The sequence below is a fragment of the Centroberyx affinis genome, unplaced genomic scaffold (genome assembly GCF_046629955.1).
Source record: "Centroberyx affinis isolate AG114_WGS23_722 - 3 ecotype Tasmania unplaced genomic scaffold, CSIRO-AGI_Caff_v1 ptg001035l_1, whole genome shotgun sequence".
NCBI lineage: Eukaryota > Metazoa > Chordata > Actinopteri > Beryciformes > Berycidae > Centroberyx > Centroberyx affinis.
This window is the reverse complement of record NW_027279593.1, coordinates 159,914-183,563: the sequence shown is the minus strand read 5'-3', so window position 1 is coordinate 183,563 and position 23,650 is coordinate 159,914. Positions and strand designations below refer to the sequence as shown.

The 23,650-nt window shown below is 41.1% G+C and overlaps 3 protein-coding genes across 3 annotated transcripts; 2 read left to right on the top strand and 1 right to left on the bottom strand.

Moving 5' to 3' along the window:
- Positions 1–707: 707 nt before the first annotated feature.
- Positions 708–3,674, bottom strand: pnpo (pyridoxamine 5'-phosphate oxidase). The gene is made up of 7 exons (XM_071522855.1): positions 3,486–3,674; positions 2,843–2,967; positions 2,660–2,759; positions 2,502–2,555; positions 2,264–2,392; positions 2,055–2,125; positions 708–1,664 (listed from the first exon to the last, which is right to left on the bottom strand). The coding sequence occupies exons 1-7, from the start codon at positions 3,672–3,674 to the stop codon at positions 1,499–1,501; spliced, it is 834 nt and encodes a 277-aa protein (XP_071378956.1). The 3' UTR covers positions 708–1,498.
- Positions 3,675–3,954: 280 nt separating this feature from the next.
- mrpl10 (mitochondrial ribosomal protein L10) lies at positions 3,955–7,030 on the top strand. The gene is made up of 5 exons (XM_071522854.1): positions 3,955–4,006; positions 4,557–4,726; positions 5,133–5,297; positions 5,452–5,596; positions 6,320–7,030. The coding sequence occupies exons 1-5, from the start codon at positions 3,967–3,969 to the stop codon at positions 6,556–6,558; spliced, it is 759 nt and encodes a 252-aa protein (XP_071378955.1). The 5' UTR covers positions 3,955–3,966; the 3' UTR covers positions 6,559–7,030.
- Positions 7,031–12,216: 5,186 nt separating this feature from the next.
- Positions 12,217–22,014, top strand: osbpl7 (oxysterol binding protein-like 7). Its single transcript, XM_071522842.1, has 22 exons — positions 12,217–12,348; positions 13,010–13,153; positions 13,268–13,321; positions 13,407–13,520; positions 13,632–13,784; positions 14,102–14,252; positions 14,818–14,936; positions 15,094–15,192; positions 15,436–15,459; positions 15,939–16,089; positions 16,372–16,478; positions 16,591–16,759; positions 17,385–17,531; positions 17,720–17,856; positions 18,081–18,218; positions 18,878–18,941; positions 19,108–19,186; positions 19,582–19,726; positions 19,898–20,048; positions 20,369–20,495; positions 21,436–21,558; positions 21,906–22,014. The coding sequence occupies exons 1-22, from the start codon at positions 12,217–12,219 to the stop codon at positions 22,012–22,014; spliced, it is 2,637 nt and encodes an 878-aa protein (XP_071378943.1).
- The last annotated feature ends 1,636 nt before the right edge of the window (positions 22,015–23,650 follow it).

Below are 23,650 nucleotides of genomic sequence, written 5' to 3'. Positions count from 1 at the left end.
TACCCCCACTGGTATGGTAAATTAAAATATGCTGTTTATATTCTCAGAGATAATCCTTTCTGAAATCCTAAAATGAAAAATTGTATTTTGTTTTTAATAAATGTGTTAAGATGTGTTGATATGTATAGGAGTCCTTTGCATTTGTCCTGGAGTCTGTAGGCAGAAGCACTCTGTCAAGGGTTTTATCATCCAGATGGGTTTCTCACAATGATCTCAACATGGAGATCATAGTATCCCGACTGATTTACAAGTCAGTCTTAGTGATATGATTCTTTTGTGTAACCAAGCTGTTTGTTACTTCATCTGAGCCTAAGTTGGCTGATTACTGAGGTTTTGTTGACATGGTGATGGTAAGCAGAGACGGACATTTGATATGCCATGGCTTAGTTCTACATTACATTAGAATATATAAATAAGACATTCAACATTATGTCAATTCACATGTTGGATACAGTTACCTTGTATACATTCAAGAAAAATCCTCTATCAGTTCATAGAGCATAAAGATATTTCCCTTTCTGACATTAAAATTAATTCCTGCAGATGTTTTGTCAAGCTTTGAATGTTTAAATATTTTCTAGTGTTGTGCTAGTGACATCTACTGGCCAAAAAAGCACTTAGTCTTCGGTTACAAATAAAACTTTATTATCAGCTCCAGTTCACAGTTAAGAAAGGCAATTTCAAGTCAAAAATTATTTTAAACAACAATCTCTTTCTCAAACACCACTAGAAATGCATCATACACAGAATAAACTTGGCACAATTAACATCATCAGCTCTTTTAATCTCACTATTAAAAGGCAGTTGGCTCCACAGAAATGGATTTAAGACTGGTGCGATCAACCAGGATCTATTCAACTCAGGTGTTAGGGCCATATGAATTACATTAACATTAACGAGTAAGTGCGGCCGGGTCAAATCAAGCAGCATCTAGAGAGAGAGACGTGTGCTCCACTCTCCACTGACAGTACTGGAGATTGTGCTTTTCAGGACAGACACAGTTTCCACTTTCCAGAGGTTAACAACATGACTGTTTAATAACCGATTGCACTGTCAATCATTATTTGACAGCCACCAGACAGACTTTGCTCTCCAGAGTCACACAGAGCAGTCCCTGTACTCCACACAGCGTCTTCTCAATCCTAAAACAGCCAGTACAGAATGTACAGAATATGTAAAGTTGTACAGTACAGTTAGGTTGCGTCCCACACTGTTTTTTGTCACCCATGGTAACCATTGAAAAAACATGTGAACCCCGCTGACATTGAGAAACTTACCATGGTTTGGTTCAGTGAGAACACAATGACATTTGGCTTGTTAAGATAAATCCTACATAGCACCTAACTTACCAACATCAAATACTTTTCCATCAATATCTAGATGAGCGGTTACTTCAAGTGAGGTAAAGATGATGATTTGTTTATCAGTGATGAGGTCGTATACTAGGCCCTGTTTCTGTCCTTTACCGCATGTTTTACCCTGAATATGGAGGTTCTTCTCAAGGGGAGAGCCGCTGGTACACCCAGCCTCCCTCTGCAGGGTGCTGAAACTCCTCCAGCTCAGCCTCTCCGCTCTTCGGCTTTGTGAAGACGATGCGGTCATGAAGTCTGTTGGTCTGACCCTGCCAGAACTCCATCAGGTAAGGCTTGACGATATAGCCACCCCTGTTAGAAGGCACCGCACAGGACAGTTAGTGCATCACGCCTAGATAAATGGCACAATGATAAAGCCGTGCCGTAAAAAGTTAATTTGACTCATAGAATCTTACAAGGCAAATATTTCAAAAACATTTTCAGCTTTCCCATCAATATATTAATGATGTAATTTCGGCGCTACTTCGCTATAAACATCAAGGTGCTAAGAAAGATAGGTAAAAAATAAGCAAATAAAGAAAAGTTACTGCACACTTGGGTGAAGAATAAAAAGATGTATTTATTAGTTAAAAACAACACTGACGTTTAGGTTCAAGAGTGCAAGAAGTTTTTCTTTTTAGCATCCCCATCAATGGATGAATCTATGGTCAGTTTTACCATAAAGAACAAACAACTGCTTACCAATAGTCAGGCATAGGCACCTCTGCATCTTTGTACTTTTCCTCCAGATCTGCATTTTTCTGCCTTAGATACTAAAAGACAGGACATTGTGAAAATGGCTATCCTGCCAAACCAATGTACATACAACACACATCTAGTCTAACACATCTAACAGATTGAGCTGCAAATACTGTACGATCACAAAGGCATCATATAGTTGTGGCTCTTACATCTCTGTCGGGAACCGGAGTGCTCTGTCTGCTCACAACAGCCCCGATCTGGCTGCTCTTTGGTCGGGAGTGGAAGTAGTCGCAAGAGCTCTGGTAGGGGATCCGCTCCACGTTGCCCTCGATGCGAATCTGCACACAAATATTTAAATGAATGGACATTTATTGTTGAAAAAGTCATTGAGCTATATCATTATCAGCAAATAAATTGATGGGTGCGTGAGAGTTGCTGTACTTGTACCTGTCTGTTAAGGGGCTCCCAGTAGAAGACCAGGCATGCATAGGGGTTGCTCTCCTGTGGACACAGAAAATATTATAAAGACGTAATAAAACATTACATGGTTTCTGTGGAATAGATAGGGTTAAAGTGAGAAAGAGAGCAAGAGACTAGTTACTAACCAGCTCACCGCCCTTTCGACTCTCGTAGTTGGTAAAGAAACGGAAGCCTTCATTGCTGTAACCTTTCAGCAGGACCATTCGAGCAGATGGCCGTCCGTCCCTGAACACACAGACACAAAGGTTGGCATTAGATTGGGAAAAGCCTAGAAAATAAGCACGTTCATGGGTGGTGGTGTTACTCACTTGGTGGCAGTAGCGATGCACATAGCGTTTGCCTCTCCAATTTCAGGGCACTTTGTGGCTTGATCAAACCAGTTACCAAACTGCTTGATGGGGTCCAGGGAAACAAGCTGACTCTCCTCAAAGCACTATGAACAAAATAATAACAAGGTGAATGCAATGCACTTCCCACAGAGCAATGTGAAACAGACATCACTATTACATTTTATGCAGGCCTTGAATGAGTCACTGCTTCTTTTTAATTATAGTGGGCATGGGAGGCAAACAGTGTCAGGACATGACACTCCTGTGAATGACTTATCTGGGGTCAGTTTTAGCATTTCTCCACTAATGAGTAAAATCAGGAGAGAGGACAAGAGACTGATCCCTACTCAGCTCTCAAGGCCAACATATTCTCATAACAAGTCTTGAAAACAGCTGTACCTATCCATGCATACTGACTCTTCTCCAGTCATGTCACATATGTCAGGCAACTGAGTTAGACAAAGAAACGCTACTATTGGTGCTGTATTTATGAATAAAATATCTGGACACAGCTTAAAAGAAGCATAGTCCAGAGGTCACAAACACTGGGCAAAGGATTAAATTAGCTGACTCGAGGTTATTTTATCGTAGTGCAGGTAACGCAATTCAACTACATATTTACCTCCTCATCTCCTTTGTACTTCTTCCTCATGTCACTCAGATCCATGGTTGTAGTTTCACTCGTTGATTTTGTGCAAAAAGGCAGCGAAAAAATGGACTGGCGAGACACTGTCAGAGAAGCATGCGACTGAAGGTTTCCCCCATATATACAGATATTCCTCAATAAATTCCTACCGAGTATGCGCCTCATGCTTACCAAACAAACGCACGAACTGACATTGACGTAACCGCGCTGCCTCCTTACGTAAAATATTATGCAAAATGCGAAGAGTTTTGTATCAACTGCTAAACTATACCAACCATTTAGACGATTTTTTTTGTCGCATATTCACATACTCGTTCTTTGGATAGTATGCGGATTGCAGTTACAGTGACCATTATTTCAACACAAAATACGGAGAGCGATGACATCGATGATTAAAACCACACATCGATGTCCTTCGTTCGATGATCACTTCCTGAATCACGTTTTCCTGTCAAAGATGGCGGCGACCTTGTGTGTAAAGCTACTACCGAAACAGGGTAATGTAGAGTTAACGTTACATTTATGACATTAGATTAAGTTAGTTATTGTGTTGTTATGTTTCATAAAAACGAATTTATTAGGTTGTGTTGTTATGTAGCTGTCGTCCAGCTCGCTAATGTTGTCAAGCCAGCCTCAGACTGTAGTGCTGTTGTCATTCATAGCCAGTTGAGCTAGCCGGCTGAAACGCATTGTAACAAAGATTGTAAAAGTGTCTGCAGTGTCGAAACAGAGTTAGCTACAGTTAACTACCTACAATCCAGGGAAGGCTTCTGATTTTGCGTGTTTCTAAGGCATTCTGGGATAGCTGTGACATTTACTGGGCTGTTACAGCTGTGTTATGTGGCTGTGTAACCTTATGCAGATTCTCACTGGAAGGACTTGTAAGGTCAAATATCCACAGCACATTGGTTACCATTTAGTTCAGATAAAAGTGCAATGCAGTGTGTTCTGTGTCCAGTAAAAGGCATGAACAGATCAATATTTCAGTGAGCTATCTTGCTGAAGTGCAACCTGTGGGCCTAAAAAGGGGTGCTTTCTGACTTTTAGGATGGCTGCCCCTGACACAGAGTGTTCGGCATGGGTCCAAGGCTGTGACCAGACACAGGAAGCCCATGCACATCCTCAAACAGAAGCTTCTGGCTGTCACCCAGTACATTCCTCCAAAACGGGTTGTTCCTGCAGGCGCTTATCCATCCCAAAACAGAAAAGTTCAGGAGGTAAGTAGCAGGGCCTGAATTAGACCCCAACAAGGGAACCGGTGATATTAATCCCCGTCCCATCCTTTTCATCAGGATTTACAGTCCAGAACTGCTTTATTGTGTATGTGTTTTAACTATCTTTAAAACATATCCATATCCCCCTGCAAAAAATTCCTGGATGCTCTCATCATCACCTTTTTCATTTTCCAATCCATCGTCATTGTAACTGCATATGCATTAGATGTGACGTCAGATTAAGAGTAGGGGTCAGCTCTTTTCTCTTGTTTCTAATTGTGGGTTAGAAGTAATGAATGTTCGCTAATGCTAATACTAAAAAAAAAAAAATAATATACTGAAATTCTCTGGTATCCAATTTAACTGTGAGACAGATCCTAATGTTTTTTTCCTTTCTCTATTCCATCAGGATAGTGGTCTAGCGTTGCTCTTAAAGAAGCAACTGAAGAGCATATTCCAGGACTGCAAGATGATTGCTGTGGTCCAGAACAACGCCACCAACTCTGAAGACATGATCATTCTCAGACACAGACTTTATAAACATGGCATCACTGTCAAGTTCTTCCCCAACCAGGTACGGCTGACAAGCATCAACATCAACTCTAACCATCATCAACTATAACCATCCAAGGATAACACTGATCAGTATCTGTGTGGTGGCTCAGTGATGTAGTGGTCCACTGGGATCATGAAAGTGTCATCTAATCTTTGATCATGCTCATTTTCAGGTGATGCGGTCGTTCCTGAATGACAGCATGCACAGCAACATGGCCCCTCTGTTCATCGGCCCAACAGTGCTGTTTGTCAGCAAAGAGCCAAAGCCAAGGGAGATGCTGGTGACTCTGAGGGGCAGCCCACAGATGACACTCCTGGGTATGTACTGTACATCATATGTGAACATGTAGGATTTACATTTCATACTACTTGCTACAGACTCAGAGGTATTACCATGATATGCTGACCTCCTGTCTGGCTGTCAGCAGGATATCCCAAAACCTATGAATGGATGTCCATGAAATTTGGTGGACAGATAGGCCTATGGATATGTTTGCAGGGTCAAGAATACATTTAGTTGATAGGAGAATTGTTCAGCATTGGTGGAGGTTTGTGCTCTCTGTGTACCTTCTAGTTCTTGACGGAAATTGTTATATAGTATTAGGCAATTATCCCAGTGAGGAGCCAGCTACAGAAATGACTAAACTGGTAAATAGATTCAACACACAAACCACCATTCAGCTTAGGAAACCACTGCTTGGAACAACACTGATTATAGTATTTTCATAAAACATTGATTCACCGATAAAATATATTAACGAAAACAACAGAGTGAGCAAAAATGGGGTAAACATTCAGTTTAATTCAGATTCATTATCAATGCAAAAGTAGGATAAATCCAACATGTGCAACACCTGCATCTCAGTGCAAAGCATCTGTGATGCGATGATGCGATGGTAACAGATTCCCTCATCGGAAATGAATTAACTTCCACTGGAGCACAATAGATCCAACAGATTAAATGTGATCAAGGTGTTAGACACAGTATGCATGGCTCCTCAGTTACGACTGCACCACTAATCTGTCCTTCAATCCCAACAGGAGCGTGTATCGAGAACACCTTGCTGAGTGCACAGGGGGTGGTCACCTACTCCAAACTGCCGTCAGTGACTGTGGTCCAGGGTGAGCTGGTCAGCGGCCTGACCATGCTGACGTCCCACACGGCCTCCATGCTGCAGCGGCACCCAGCCCACCTGTCAGCCCTGCTGCAGCAGTACCTGAAACAGCAGAGCCCAGACAGCAGCGCAGAGGGAACTGCCAAGTCCGAGGAGGCTGCATAGAGTTTCTAATGCTGTGGAGGACGTTACTGAGACTGTTGCCCAGCACAACTGTGGCTGCTTGGAATGAAGAGGGAGTGTGAAGTTGGACACATGCTTTGAATTTTTTTTTTCATTTAGTACCAAAGTTGTTGTGCCAGCCAAATTTTCAAGATTGGAGAAAGTCTTTGTGAAAAAGGAAGTTGATTATTTTCCCAATCTTCTAAATTGGTGTTAGCGGCTTAGCTGGTACTAAATCCCATTAAAATCTTTTAGTGTGTGTCCAGCCGTATGAGCACTGGGCCTTTTTTGAATGAAGAGGAGGTCTGCAGACTAAGTTCAGTGCACTTCACTTCTTTTTGGAATTCTTGCATGGACGATACTGCAAGAACGTAAACATCACTTAAGGCCTATTTGGGCCCTGCTTGTTCATTATTTTGATTGTTTTGTTTTATTTAAGGACATTGGCATATTAAAATAAACAATGTCAACACTTCATGTTGCTTTATTGACATTTATTCAAGCAATTTTGTTTTTATTTTGTGATTTTACTATTTTTAATGTTATGTTGGCCAGTGCAGTGGTACAAGGATTTTGTCAATATCTTTTTCAATAATACTTTGGAGAAGTTGAGTAGATAAATACTACGCATAATCTGTTAGTTTGTAGCCCAGTTGAAACAAGCATAAATATCTGGACTGGTAGCATTGTTGTAAGGTGTAATAGTAGTGGCGTCATGAAAGCTAGTCCAGCCAAAATAAACACAAGTGGTCTCGGGTCCTGATAAACGTTAATCTGCAGATTACAGCATGTTAATCTAGGTCAGTTAGTCTATTACGGCCTGCTATTCTAAATTAGAGGCATTCTGGCACTCATGTCAATATGTTACTATTCTGCATTAGAGGGAAAGCCATCTAAAAATAAATTCACTTTAAATAAAACCTCCAGCATTGTGTCTGAGCAACATGGTGCGTAATAGCACTGTATTTAGGCTACGGATAAAAATAAATTGCCGCAAGAAGTTGCAAGATCATTTGAAGTCCCTTTCATATAATTCCTCAAAACAAGAAGATATGAAGACGAAGAAATAGTTACCTGCCACGTACATGTCTAATAAACAACTGACAAAAATCAACATTTTCGGACAAGCATCGATTGCGTTCCACCTTAAATGACCATATCTTCATATAATTTACACAATTTGACACGATTTACTATAATATACCTATGAATTTGCCACGTCCCTGTCAGTCTAAACAGGTGGGTAAACTGTTGTGCAGATCAAAAGGTGGGCAGACTGAGTTGAGGAGGCTTTACCCTCCATATCCCTGCTACAGACACTCGGTGTAATTCCAGCTAATGCGGATAATGCCCAGGACACATTGCGCGCGGCGCTGCCTGCCTGCGACGCACAGATCTCCTTGGATTTGGAGGGTGCTCATGTCACCCACTGGGAGAGCGGGCAGGGCGGGCGAGATTATGTAGGCACAATACGATTATTTGTAGATAAAACATTTTACTTTACTTTTTTTGCCTGTTTTTCGATGTAGAAATGTTTGCTTCATCGACATGGTGATTCTGTACAGTTTCTTGAACGCCAAACGGGAGCTTTGTTGGATTTATCAGCTTCAGCGAATTTCAGTAGATCATGAGAATCGGACGTGAATTTCAGGTAAGAAGTTATCGCGTTTTAGTGTTTTTTCCGTGGGTTTTCATTGTCATTATTAATAAGCTTTCATTATCATTAACTAAGAGAAAATGTAACTTAAAGGAACTCTGTTTGGGTAAAGTCTGATAATGTAGAACACACACCAAACCAAAACATAAACCAAATTGGATAGGGATACGTGTGCTGGGACAGCAGGTATTCTTAAAGGGCTTTAGATTTAGATAAGAACCTGCACGGCTCTGAATAGCCCATATTACCCAGGGGCCTTCAGTGTTGTGTGACACTGTAGCTGAGTTTTTGATATGGGGCTGGTGATACTGAAATATTTCCACTTAAATAAGTGTAGCTGTGTCCTGTTTGTGCTTTGTCAGCTTGTTGACTGCCAGCCAAACATGACTGCTGAGTCTGAACATGACCTGCAGCACAGACACACAGCCTCACTTCTAATGACAATCACAGACATTTACAACTGTTAGATCCTTGGTGTGGTTTGAAAGACAATGTACAACTCCTCATGCCTTAAAATATTTACATTTGAATATGTCTGTTGGTTGATTGTGGATTATCAAAGCTGTTGTAGGTCTTTAATAGAATATGACAAGGTGCTGGACATGGTTTGGAGAAGCTTCACTCAGTTGCTTTTACATTGTAACACATTTGAAATGTTATGTACTGCAACTGCGTGTCCATTCATTGGTTGAGACTACAGCTTGATAAATGTTACATTTGGACGAATGATTCATGGATAAATCCTCTATTGATGGCAGGGTTGATGGACTTTCCATTGCCAAGAGTTTTTTATGCCAAAGAGATTATAATTTCTATAATCTCTGCAGTTTATTCCTTCCTCTGACATGATACAATTTGGTGGATGTTGCCAAATCTCACACAGCTTGGATGACAACCACACTACCACTACCACAGCCATGGCTTCACGTCAACTATCCATACAACACTCCTCTCATCTGGATCAAGCTTGTCCAAGAACCATTTGTCTGTTTTGAATTTGACAGCCGACTTTCTTGCAGTTGTACAGTTGGAGTGTGAATGCTCTACATTGCCGGAAAGAAAAACATCCTCAACTGTCTGCATGCTCATGACACTGCAAATCACAATCTTTACATAAGGAGATTTGGAAATGTCAGTTATCTGAAAACTCTGACATGGACTTAGTTATTTTTGGCTAATTATAAGGCTTCAGATCTGAAATCAGAGTTGAGGATCGTATTTTCTATTCCAAGCTCAAGTCTTGATTTACTTGGACACTGCAACAGTTCCCTCATCACCATCTCACTAATTCTAATCTGAAAAGCAGAGTTGATCCTTGATTACCTTTCTACTCTCAGCCTCTTGTTTCATGCGAGCCAGTGATCTACCATACAAACCAAAACCAAAGCATGACTTGTAGTTTTTTTCCACAGAGATTGTAAAGTATTCTTTACTTCTCTCCCTTGAGTAAGCAAGCTTGGAATCCTGCAAATCCCTTTATCCTGTTTCCGCCACATGCTGTCATGACTGAGGTCGGTTACTCTCTTCCTTCCCTGCCTTATGTAATACTAAACCAGGCTGGGTTCTGTCTTACATTAGAGGGATAGCACACCATCAGTTTCAACATGGTGCCCCATTGGTTTTGCATCCTTTCAGATGAACCTATATTCTCATTATTCTAAAGTAGTGTCCCAATTCACACCTTCATAGTGATTCTGTTCTGCAACTGGTGCCGCTCCAAATACAGAGAGAACAAGATCTGTATGACTTCCTGCCTCTAAGTGAAATTTGTGTGTAAATACACAAGGCATTGTGATGGAAATGGAACATGTTGGTTTCCCCACTTGAATGTAGAAATAACTTTAATTAGGTAAACTCTCAAAATCAATGCATACCCAAAAAGTTGCAAAACACTGGTCCAAACAGCCTCATGAACAGTATGAAAAATATTCTTATCTCTCCATACAAATACAAACTGGTTATCTTGTGGTATCTTGCTACCGCTATGTTTCAGCTGCATGTGTGCATAAGCATTAAGTTTTCATTTGAAGAAGAGAAGTGAATTTTCATTTTTTTCTCTCAAACTGTAAAAAACAACAACTTTTGACATGGATTCAGAGTCATGTAAACTGAACAGTTGGTGATTTCAAAGTGATTTCATAGTGATCCAGTGGAACAGTTTCTAGGGAGATTTGTTCAGAATTCCTTTCCTTAGAAAGCACCATCCATTTTAATACTGCTGTGCTTACATATGTCTAACTTTAGTCCAACTATGATTATTGTCGGCCTCTTGGCACTTCATGCGTTGTCAGTGTCTGTGTTCTCTGCCTTGTGATCTTGTTACTGCATGTCCAAGTGACAAGTTGCTAAAAACATCTCTAGAAAAGCCAATTAGATGGAAGTTGTTAATCCCCTCCTTGCAGGCGGTGCTGGCCTTGGTCTGACAGAGCTGCAAATCATGTGTAGGTATACTGCTACATATCCTGTGTGATCAAGTTGTTTTGATTTAGAGATTTGCCCTAATATTATTATCACGTTGTGTACTGAAGTCACAGCCCAATTTGGAATACATGCACATTTCTTCATTCACCTTCATTCTCATTACTGCACCAGTTACAGTATAGCAAAGCTTCATTTATTTACCAAATGAATAAATATTTTAGTATAAAGATGAGTGATACCTTCCAATTTCAAAAAATACTTTCACATGTAAAAATCATCTTAAAACAGTTGGATAATTTTGCTCTTTGAGTCTATGTTTGAATGCTCTAATTGCTCAGAGTGACAGATTATTCAGTGACACGATAACCACAAAAATGACAAAGGATCAATATCGATACAACTTTATAGGCTGTTCCTGCATGATCCAACTTGAGCATATTGAACAGAAACAGCTTGGCAACAGTGCCCAATTACATCATAACCACAACAAAAATATTTTTTAAATTATCATTTTCAGTGGTTACTTTTATGACAGGTAATGGTAGATGATAAGGAGACAATACCAATACACCTGCATAAATTTCTCATGTATGATAATCTGAGAACATGCAAGAAAACAGCAACAAGAAACAACAACTTGGCCCCATTCATCTAGCAATATTTTGTAAGAAGAAGAAGGAAATTTGCAAGTATCTCTAATATATGTGCTGAAAACATTTTAGCTGCAAATTGGACAATTCTTTAAAAACATTTGGCACATCATCAGGCGAGGGTTAATGAAATTTGTGTTCAGTTGGCTATGCGGTAAAAGGCTCAGAGTGAGTGAAGTTAAGATCCAGCGTGATCTAGCTGAGAATCCAGGATGTAGTGTGTCCAGGCTGCAGTTAGGACAGGACAGGTTGGACTGAGAGCTCAACACTCACCTCTGTTAGGTAACTGGATTACAATGAGTCCTTTCTAGTCTGCTGCTCTGTTTAGTCTATTTAATACTTTCACTTTGGTTTCGGAGTTCATAGATCCTTCCTAGTAGATCTCTTGTTCATGATGCAGCTGATACGGCTCTTCCAAAAGGACAATACAATACTTAACACATACAGCATTTGACAAAATTAAGACTGACTCACTCTGCAAGATTTTAACCATATAGTTTAACCATAGTAGTACAAAAGTTACACTGCAACAAGTAGTTCATGCAAGTGCAGAGAAGAACAAACGTACACATATTAGTTATGAAGTTCGGTCAGATCATGATTTTTAAGAAATGAAGGTGAGAATGTCGTGTCTTAGCTTTCCTCAGAGGCTTTTTCAGAAACTCCCAATCTTGAAAAATTATCTGCGAGAGCCTCTTTTGTTTGTGTTCTTATCTGTTGAATTACAGACTGGAGATGACACATTTTAAAATCTTCATTTCAGAGGACATTCTCTCATTGGATAACTTAATTCAGTTGTTTAATTCTGTTCCCTTCCCCTTCCACACCCATATCATCCTGACATGACAGGGGGCTTGTGGCAGGTCGCAGCAGATCTCACTGAAAAAGCAGCCGATCACAACAGTGAAGGGAGTCTGAGGTCGGCGTTTCCGAATGGATTCCTACGGGTCTGAGCTCAACCGCAGCCAATCACAGATGAGCGGGCTGGAGAAGACGTCGCCAACGTGGAACAAGCCCACCCACTCCCGGAGCAGCAGCACCGCCTCATCTCGTCACTCCAGACAGGTGCGTCAGAAGGTGATGTGGTCTGGTTGAATATGGGGATTATGGGTATGCAAGTTGTTTTTCCCCCTAAAATGTAATAATAATTTGTTCAGTTTACAAGGGGAAGTGCTCCACCTCAAATTTGCAACCAGGCAGAATATATTTAGGGCGAGTGCACTGTATCAGTTAAGCTGTCTGAACATAACATCATTATCGGCCGCCAAAACAAAGTTAGTACAAAAACAGTTAGCAGGGTCTTCCTTCCAGCCCAGATTTACAGCCGACTTAAAGTTGTAAAAAATCCATTATTTTTGGAGATTCTGTGTCTTTACTTTATATTGGTTGTTGTTCATCAAACCATTCAGATTAGTGAGGCTGATCCACAATTGCTGGCTATATTGCTTTTGCCATTTCATCTGAAAGGCAGTAGCTAGTGATGCCACTATACAGTAGATCAGCACTCCTGCTCTACTCTACTAGATTTTTGAAGCTATTTATTTAATATCACCCACTTTATGGGTGAGTGTGTTAATGTGCTTGCTGTAGTGTTTCTGGAGGGATCAATTCAATTTCAAGTAATTAAAAAATAATTGCTACAAAAAAAAAAAAAAAAAAGATTAAAACTTGTATTTTAGCCCCCCCAAAAAAATCATTAATTCTCTCATGCCTGCCCGGTCCACAGAACATCAAAGACTGGGAGGTGATTGATGATCTTCAGGTGGACATGCAGGCAGGAGGCGACAATCCTCAGGACATGACGGCCCCGGGGATCTGTGAAGGATACCTGCTCAAGAGGAGGAGGTGGCCGCTCAAAGGCTGGCACAAGGTGAGACATCCACCCATCCTGTCATCCATCGTGCCAACATGTTAAATGTTGACTTTTTAAATGAAATTAACTTTAACAGGTTTTATAAAGGGTGATGATTGATCTGTTTTTCAGAGATACTTTGTCTTGGAAGCAGGGATCTTGCGGTATTCCAAAAATCAACAAGATGTAAGTGGACAGTACATTTTAGATAACAAGATTTGATGAACTATTATAAATGAAAACACCTGAACATCCTTTTTTCCCCCCAAAGATCTCCAGGGGAAGAGTCCAGGGCTCCTTAGACGTTAGCCTTGCAGTAATGTCTATAAACAAGAAATCAAATCGGATCGACTTGGACGCCGGAGATATTCTCTATCATGTGAAGGTAAACTTAAGCCAACAGGAGGAGTGTAGTTTCAGGTTCATTTGACAGAGGTTTGACTTTTAATGAGATGGTATTGTCCTTTTCTTCCCCTCTCACCTCTCTCATCTCAAGGCAAAGAGCCATGACCTCTTCTACATCTGGGTAACCAAGCTACAAGCCCACCGCATGTACAAGAAGAACGAGGCAGCTCATGTTCACAGCGGCTTCCTTCAGGCTTTGACCCACAGCATTGCGGCTGGACAGGCTCAGAAAAATGGAGATTTGGTGATTATTAATCAATCAAAAATTTCAATTATTAGGTCAGACTAATTAAACTTGTGTAGTATATTCCTTACAAGTGGGTGATTTTCCTCCACAAGAAATAACAAAAATAGCTGCCTTGTTATATTTGAAACATTTTACTAGTCATACTGTATTCCTAATTTTTATCACAGTAACTGTTGATCATGGCACACGTTAGTGGTGAATAATTGTTTTAAAGTGAGTCTTCAATTAACTCTTCTCTTCTCTTCTCTTCTCTTCTCTTCTCTTCTCTTCTCTTCTCTTCTCTTCTCTTCTCTTCTCTTCTCTTCTCTTCTCAGTCTCGCTATCCACATTACCAGAGCTCCTCCCCCAGCTGTATGGGGGACATGGCTGCAGCGCCGGGGGTGCCTCCCTTAGCCAAGACCGGTGTGAATGGCAAGGTGTCTGCTTGGCTGCAGCAAAGTCAAAATCCAGACAGCTGTGCTCAAGGTACATCTAAAACATCAATGGTAATCATCAGGTTTTAGTGTCAGTCCCTCAGAATCAAAGAGTTTCTTTCTAGACTCACCGTTTTGCACCGATGTTAAACAATAATACAGGGAGAAATCCACCGTAGAAGAGATAGAGAGACCAGAATGCAATGCAGCCACAAGACATGTTGCATTTTGAGTAAGCGGTGCGACTTTCGCTTTTTCTCAACTGGAAAAACTTGCTCTCTTGCTCTTACTATCGCTATTGCTCTCTCCACCTATACGTACTGAATGCAACAACTTCAGGCACGTTCGCTGGAGGTTGTTGAAAGGCATTCTGGGAAATGTAGGAAATCACTAACTGAAGTAGATGTAGACAAGGCAGGGTGAGGGAGAGTGAGCCAAAAAATGTAAATGACAAATGTTCATCACAAAAGAACTCCAGAATTGCATTGAATGTCACAGATTGATGATATCTAACAGTGTAAGAGTATCCAAGGCTGCATTTTTCAAGCTATCTCAGTAGAATTTAATTTTTCATGCAAAAAGAAAAAGAGACTGTTAGGTATGACCTATTCTTCCAGAGCTGAACCGTTGCCATTTGGACCTGTCTGAGATGAACCGCTTGGTCCAGCGGCTCCAGGCCCTGGAGGCAGGACAGGCTTTCAGTAACGGAGACCTGCAGCGCATCATCAGCATACAGGTAGGCTGACGTTGAGTTTGATGTAGTTTAATTTGGTCATTTAAGCGGAATGTCACCAGCCAGACTCAGTCGATCACTCCCCTTGTCTGGGCACCAACACATGAAAATAACATTATTTATGGGGATATTCTATAATATTTTCTTTATTTCCATGCAGAATCTCTCACTTGAGAAGCCAAAGAAGTCCAGATCAGGGAAGATGTGGGGCCACTCCCGCACGCTGTCCAGAGTGGAGGCCCTGGGAATGGTAAGAATGGTCTGTAACCTACTCTACTCTCACTGCTAGGATTTAGACTGTAAAAAGTGAAATACTAACCGAAGGCCTTTTGGTTTTGACTCATGGATGTTCTTTTACGTTGGTTTGTACATTGATTTTACATTACTTCATATTAATTCAATTGTACCACCAGTCAACTTGTAATTTGTAGAACACAATGATTTTGAGTATTTGACATCCCAACTCTCCAGTAACTTTTTGGGGTCTTTCTCTAATCCAAAGCCTATTCGTGGGATTACAAAATCGGTGAGTCACCAATGGGCAGAACATGAGACAGCCATATAAGCTGTTTCATGTTCTTCACTCACATAGTGTAGTGGACTGCCATACTGAACATGACATGCAACTGCATAAACAATGAGGTGAGAGGAGCTGTTTTTCTCAGAGAGAGAGCGATAAGGTAATTCAAGTTAAAATGATAAATGCATTTTGTTTTGATTGCATGGAAGAAGGTCTGTCTGTAAGCTCCAGGCAACCATATATAGCCATAGTAGAAGTCCCACTTATGTAGCACTGTTTTATTCAATATCCAAAACATAGAACCCATAGAATAGAGTATAGCGATGGGATTTTGATTTACAGCAAAAATTTGTAGAGTGATTGAATGACGTCACACCAGTGACATTTACAACCATATATGTCAATTAACAGAAAACAAAATACTGTCAAATTAACCAATGAATCAGCCATGATCAATTGTCCAACCTCTTCCATTCACCTTACAGCTGTCCTCCAGCCACTTGAGCACCTCGTCCCACCTTGGTGCGTCAGTCCCCTCCATCCCAGACTATGTCTACTCCCAGCTGTCCCCTCCCACTGTCACATCGCCTGAGGGCAAGAAAATCCAGCAGGACATCTGCACCATATCCCTACGAGGTCAGAGAAACAGATAGACACACATAATATAAACATCCAGGCAGGCAGTGTTCCTACGAGGTCAGAGCCATGGAGGGAGAGATGGATAGATAGGCAGGCAGGCAGATGGATAAACAAAATCCCAGACAAGGGTAAGACGGAAAGGGACAAAGTCAGACAGAGAGAGGTACACAGAGATAGATAGAGAGATTAAGAGAGAGAGAAAAACACATATTCCCACGTTAAAACACACCTGCAACTCTTAATGAATATGCGTCCAAATTGTCCTATCTTCCCCCTCAGTGCTTACGTCCCTGAAGTCAGTGCATGAGACCCTGACCCAGGAGCGGCAGAGGCTGCAAGACGTCTGGGGAAGTAACAACATCCACCAGTCTAACACCCTGGCTGAGGTAAGGCTGCATCTGACATTGGCGAATGTGTACCGTCCTCTGGCACCTTTTCCCTTGTGGTTTCTGAAGCTTGTGGTTTTCTTTTTCTCTCTCTCTCTCCCTCCCTCTTCAGCCTGCAGCAGCGAGGTGTTCATCCCACGGCCCACCCTCAGTAGCCGACTCGGCTGCGGAGTATTTTGACGCCAGTGATGACATCCTTTGCGGCAGCTCCTCTGAGGTTTCTGACGAATCGGGACTTAGTGACGGCAGCACCAGCAACTCCGAGCCTGAGGAGGGTCATGGTGGGTACATGTACACCAGCACCATCCTCAATGCAATGCCAAGTAATTACAATGGACCACAATTGTGTTTTTTTGCTGAAAAATAGAGAATAGAGCAGCTACTGGACTGGCAGTTGAACTGGAAAACAGTTGGAACTGTTCAAGTGACGGAAACAGACCAAAAAATGTAGTTGAAAACACTGTGAATACTGAAACTAAAAACCCGAAGAGTGCTGGCGTATGTGCTCGTTTGCCCAGGCTTCATGAATAATTTGTGTGTTTATGTAGGCAATGACTATAGATATGCTGTAATCTGGTTGACTGCTAGTTGGGTTAAAATAACGTTTTAAGAGTCTAAAGAACCTTAGTGAGGTCTGGAAGAAGCATTTACTCAAGCAAATGGTTGTTTAGTTGGTGATGGTTCTTCCAGGAACCTTTGAGCCTTGTGAAGAACCATTAAAGAACCATTTGTGTTTGGTGTCTAGAATAATATATCAAGGTTACCCCAACAAGCATTCCAAACTTTTTTCAAACATGTTTTTTGCTGCAGTCTGGATGGATATGTCTTTTCTTGAGCTCATTGCACTTTTGTTCTTGAGAAACATTTTCACTCTTGATTATTATTATTTTCCCCCCACCACCACAGCATCAACCACCCGCAAGTACCGTGCCAGCATTTCCAGGAGTCCTAACAGCATTGTTCCCAAGAACACCGGACACCGAACTATACTGCCTGCTCACTGTCCAGACAACAGCCATGTGGGCCTCATGGCTATCCTCTACAATAATATAGGCAAGGACCTTACCTTGACTAAGACTTGGCTATGGCTTGTATTGATATAGTCATAATCCTCTACAGTTACATAGGAAAAGATGTAGACTAAGATTGACTTCAATTAATATCAAAAACAAATGACTTAGTTCAAAAAAATATATTTCACTTTTTCAAAAACAATTCATCCTTTTGTTTTTCTTCCTTAGGTAAGGACCTGTCTCGAGTGTCCATGCCCGCTGCTCTCAATGAGCCCATTAACCTGCTGCAGAGACTTTGTGAGGAGCTGGAGTATTGTGAGCTGCTGGACACGGCCAACAACACACCGGACCCCTACCAGAGGATGGTAAGGCTGCCTGCAGATAAGCCTGTGTAAGAGGGAAAGTGTGATATTCCCTGTAGGGTATTCACCACAGATAGTCTGGTCAGGCACATTTCTCATAGGATGGGGGAAGAATAAAAAACAAAAAATGGAGGTAGGACTTGTCGTAGTAGTGGTTGTATCTGTGTATGTACCTGCTTAAAACAGTGAGAATGAGTGGTGATGTTTTCGTATTTTATCTCTTGCAGGTCTACATTGCTGCCTTTGCTATCTCTGGCTATTCAACTGCTACGTTCCGAAACCGCTACAAGCCCTTTAACCCGGTGCTGGGGGAGACGTACGAATATGTTAGCGAGGACAGGGGCTTCCGCCTAATCAGTGAGCAGGTACAGTAGCATGAATTTCTCTGTGCCCACTCTACACAACTGGATGCGGATCTGGGCTGGGCACATCGTTTTACATGGGGTAACTGTCCTCCTTTAAACTTAAAAGTGAAGGAAAATGGCAATTTCACTGCCCGCGATCCCCCTTTGTAAATTAAGACAAATTGCCCACTGGTTTAATTGAGCAATAAACCACAATAGGCTGCGCTTAGGTGCAAATTGGAGTCAGCATGGAGTGGATTATTGCTTTTATAAAAAGGTGGTAACACGTCATGGTATTAAAAAGAAATAACACAAATGTTAAAATATATCTTTAATATTTAATGGGTAACAATTGAATGAAAATAATGTTATTTGTCCACCAAGCTATGTAGTTCTTGAACAGTAGCTAAACAAAGTGGTTGCTAAGCAACACATGAGCACCGGTATGAGTGGTGATTTTTGGTTAGCACATAAATACTTAAATGAACTGTTATGCGGTCACAGGTATGCATTTTTTTCCAGGTATTTTACAACAACAAACACAACTCAGCCAGTTAGAACTGAGAGCTGGAACAATGTTTTTCTAAATCTAAGTAAATGAGACAAAGATGATCTTACAGCTGAGATACTAATGTTGTTTTTTGTCTTCTCTTGGAGTAATCACTCTTGTCTTTTACCAGGTGTGCCACCATCCCCCCATCTCTGCCTGCCATGCAGACTCAGAGAACTTCTCCTTTTGGCAGGGTGAGGCTATTTTCTTGTCAAACTGTTAACTGCTTGCTATTTTGTGCTTCAGTTATTGGTGGTAATCAGAGGTGTCTCTGTCTTTTCACTTTGCTTTGGAAATGTTTTCTAAGCTGCCGCTGTACATGCATGTATGTTCTTTTCAACAACATTTCTCCCTAAACAGACCAGCGATGGAAAAATAAGTTCTGGGGGAAGTCACTGGAGATCATGCCAACAGGAATGGTGAATGTCACTCTCCCAAGGTAAAGGATTTTAGCTTTATTTTCAGACATAGCAATCTGTGTTGTTTCTGTGTTTGCAAAGTTGGGAGTGATGAGGCATGACACACAATCCATTGAAAATCACCCTTTTGAAATGACATTTCAGTCTCGGGGGGCTTTTGTCAGACAAGTGAGACGAGACAAAGCTAAATCATCTGTCCATATTTTGCCCACGGCTGCAGCCTTAAGGTCCGGGACTGGAATTGCCTGACAGTGTGACTGTGTGTACTGATGTGATGACTCTGATCTGATGCATCATGGTGTTTCAACTGTGATTGACAATGTTTTGAAGTGATGTACACATTGCATTGCAATGGCAAATTTTGTTGATATAGCAAGAATATACTGAATTTCTTGAATCTTGGTATTTTGTCTAGGTATGGAGAGCACTATGAATGGAACAAAGTAGTGACTTGCATCCATAATGTCCTGAGTCAGCAGCGCTACCTGGAGCATTATGGAGAGGTCACAATCCGCAACCTCAATAGCGATGTCTGCACCTGTAAGATCACCTTTGTCAAGGTGAGTGCAACACTTTGACACTTGTTGTATGTGAAGACTTGAGAAATTCAACATGTAAGATCAACCAATATGGCTGCCCAGTAGTTTAGGACAGCTCAATTATTTTGTAGGCTGCACTAATCTGTTCTCTTCCAGTATGGCTTGCCAATGACTTGTTTTGTTTTGTTGTAGTCTCGTTATTGGGGTTCAGATACGAACAAGAACGAGGTGCAGGGCACGGTGCTGGACCAGAGTGGGAGTGTCATTCACCGGTTTGGAGGTCTGTGGCATGAGGGCATCTTCTGTGACACCCTGCCCACTCCAAAATGCATCTGGAAGCCAAGTGAGTTTGCTCCTTCCTCTTCTTGTTTCACCTTGAGTTTTACCAACAGGGTCAACCTAAATGAGATCAGAGTGTCATGCACACTTCTATTCTCTTTTTGATTATGCACTTGATTTGATTTAGTTTGCCCCCTTTGTGGTTTTTGTTAGTGCCGTTGAACTCATTACAGAGATTAAAAATGATCTACTTTAGATTGTCTATTTTAAATGAAACTGAAATCAGAGGATCAATCCCTCCCGCTTCCAATGCTACTAATCAGCACAAAGCCAAGAGTCACGTTTGTGCATCGGCTCACCACAGAGGCTCCTGTCACCCCACAGATCCCCAGCCAAAGGATTACCTGCTGTATTATGGCTTTTCCACCTTCGCACTGGAGCTGAATGAACTCACCCAAGACCTGAAGCCTTTCCTGCCTCCTACCGACAGCCGCATGCGCCCAGACCAAAGGTAAGAGGAACTCTAATGGGATTTGGAGAGGTTGGTGCAGAGATACCACCGTATTTTTCTGCAAGACACTGACAAAACTGCATGTATACAAAGAAACCGAGTCTGTAAACAAAGCATGGGCACATTTTCAATATCATGAGTGAAATACAAAGTCCACACACGGCAATAATCCCTCATGCCCTTCATCAAACCTGGTAATAAATAGGCATAAGGGAGCATTGCAGTTTTTTCATGTATGACCTTGATTTCAATCAGGAGAGACAAGTGAATGAAGTAAAGATAATTGTTTATTATAACAGATGACGATATAGTGAAAATTAAGACTTAACAAGAAAGTCTTTGGCGCTTAGACTCTACTGGGAGATTTTGTAATCAAGGGGCACCAGCCCTGAGCAGCAGCAAGATAAATCCCCCCGTGGAGTCCAGACACTGGTGGTGGTGGTGGCTGGTGAGGCTGATGAGTGAAGAAGCTGATGAATCTGCGAAGACTGGGCGGTGACGGGGAGGTGGAGGGGTGCGCATAATAGCAGCATGAACAGACAAAAGCGGAGAGAGAGAAACATATTTAAAAAGACAGCAGCAAGATGATAGGCTAACAATGGAGGAGTGTCGCTGTGCTATTGGATAGATGTGACCAGCTGATGTGAACAGCTGATATCTCAACTGACGGGAAAAGCCAGCAAGGAAATAATGAGTGAGCGTGCGTGAGAGATGTGAATGGCAGGATGGTATGAGAAGTAAAACTACAGCCTAAGCATGCAAAAGATAGTCTTCCAGACTGAACCTTTGCTAAAGCTCCATTTGTCTGGCACCTGCGTTCAACACTGGGACATGTGTGCCTTTTTCTGCTTCAGTATCATGAGTGATACTACTGTTTTTAAAGGGTAAGGCTGTTGTCATTTTTTTCCCAAGCATTAAATCCTTCTCCCCCTTTTCATAGAATGCTGGAAGAGGGAAGGGTGGATGATTCAGACAGAAAAAAAGATGAGGTAGAGGAAATGCAGAGGGAGCGGAGGAAGGAGCTGTCCAAAAGGGGAGAGGAGCATGTTCCACGTTTTTTCAAGTGAGTTCACTCCTTAATGGTGATGGAATGATAATGACAAACTGTGATGATGTCCTATGCAGTTTGTTTTATATTTTAAGTAAATGTATGAACCCTCTTAAGATAATGATTAACAATGAGCATGATCACTTTGTGGTCTTGAATAAACTTTGATTATATTGACTGTATCCATTGAAACATCTTGTTGAGGTTATCTTATGTGACTAATTAACCAGTTAACATCTTTATTTAAGCTAATTTCTTACCTATCATTGAATATTTTACTGTTTTCTTACCATGTTCCTGTGCAAATGCATAAAATACTACCAATACTAATCCTTGTAAACTCTCCTGTTCCTCTTCTCCAGGAAAGCCAAAGACTCCAGTGGACGGGATGTGTGGCTGACCAACGGAACGTACTGGAAGCTCAGGGAGAATCCAGGTTTTGCTAAAATTGAAAACATGGCTGTGTGGTGAAGAGACAGCAGTGAAGGACTATGACAGACAAAAAAAAAACAAATGAGAGAAAGATGAACAAATACCAATAGTGGATATTTGCACAGCATAGATGAACTGCTCTGGGAGGTCTGCAGAGCGGAGATGGTGCTGATTTCTCTCAATCCCCTCTCACTGTGGGAGCGCTCCTTCTATACCTGCCATGACTGGTTCATGGTGAACCTCAGCCTCCTTCAGTCCTATTAGAAAGTTACCCAGCATGCATCACATGCTAGGTGAAGGACTACAGAGATACCTTTCTAATTAAGATCAGTTTTCTAATGCAATTTAAGACTTTTTTAGATGACTTTAATGTATTTAAGTTCATGTGTATATAGTTTTCGTTTTTGAGAATTTCACCATTTGCTGCCCAGGAGAGTGAACATGTGCAGCACACTCACTCTGGTCCAGACTTGGCAGACCAGGACTTGAAAATACCAAAGTTGAAAACTGCTTTAAAGCTCTGTCAGAATTGCTTTTGAATGCCATGTTAGTCAGAGGTCTACTATATTCTCTATATTTTGTCCTTCTCCTTGTCCATCTATCCCAGCTAGCTTCCATCTTGCTTTTTATAATGAGATGAATTTTTGTCTGTATACATGTAGTCAGTGCTTCTATCTAGAGCTGCAGCGGTGCGAACCGTATTGAGTATTGGCTCCAACTTGGTATTTGTGGCATTCACAATACTAAGAACTGAGTACTGTGCTATTTTATGATGCTGAGATGATCTGTATCAGCTACTTAAGAGAGTTATTTGGTGGGTAGGGTGATGTGGGGGGTGGAGACCCATTGATAGGATTTAAGACATTGTGGCTAAATGGTCTGGTCTATACTAAGAAGGGTCGACAAGTACTAAGAATGATTTTCCCATGGTATCATTGCTCCTACTATCAAGATTTTTATGTTTTGTCATTATTAGTGAAAGGGGTATCCAGTTGGTTGGAAGCATATAGATGGTACATTAAACTGCCGACATCAGAAGGCTGTTTTTATGATTTTTCAGTGAAATTGAATTTATTGTAACTGCACTAGACTCAGCATAAACGTGTCTAGTATATGCACAGTGAATAAGAAAATGGATGCATTGAACCACTGATTTGATTTTGAAGAGTTTTGTTCTGAAATGAGATATATTCATGATTTGAAAAAAGTGGCACCTACTTTTACAAAATGATTATTAAAACAAAATTTTGGCATTTGTCATTTAAACCCACACATTGGTTGACAAAACAATACCACTTTGACAGACTTGATCCTCCATATTTTAGAGATATTGAATGATCAAGGTAAGGTAATGATTTTTTTCTCAAATGGATATGCAAATGTTTGGAAAGGAACTCTTCATTTGCTTTCAGTTTATAGCCTTCAGGTCAATAGTTCTATCTGAATTAAACGAAATGAATATATCAAACCAAACAGTTGAGATTTATTAAGCTTTAATTCATGAATAAAAAACAACAGTACAATACACAAGTATGCCACCTTTAATAAATAACTGTTTTCCCCTTCCAAAGTCTTCTTATTTGTGTATTAATCGCAATACAAGTTAAAATACACGTTTGATGCAATATTTTGCATTACTTTACTGCATTCCTGAATCATCAGCCGAGTCCTTTTT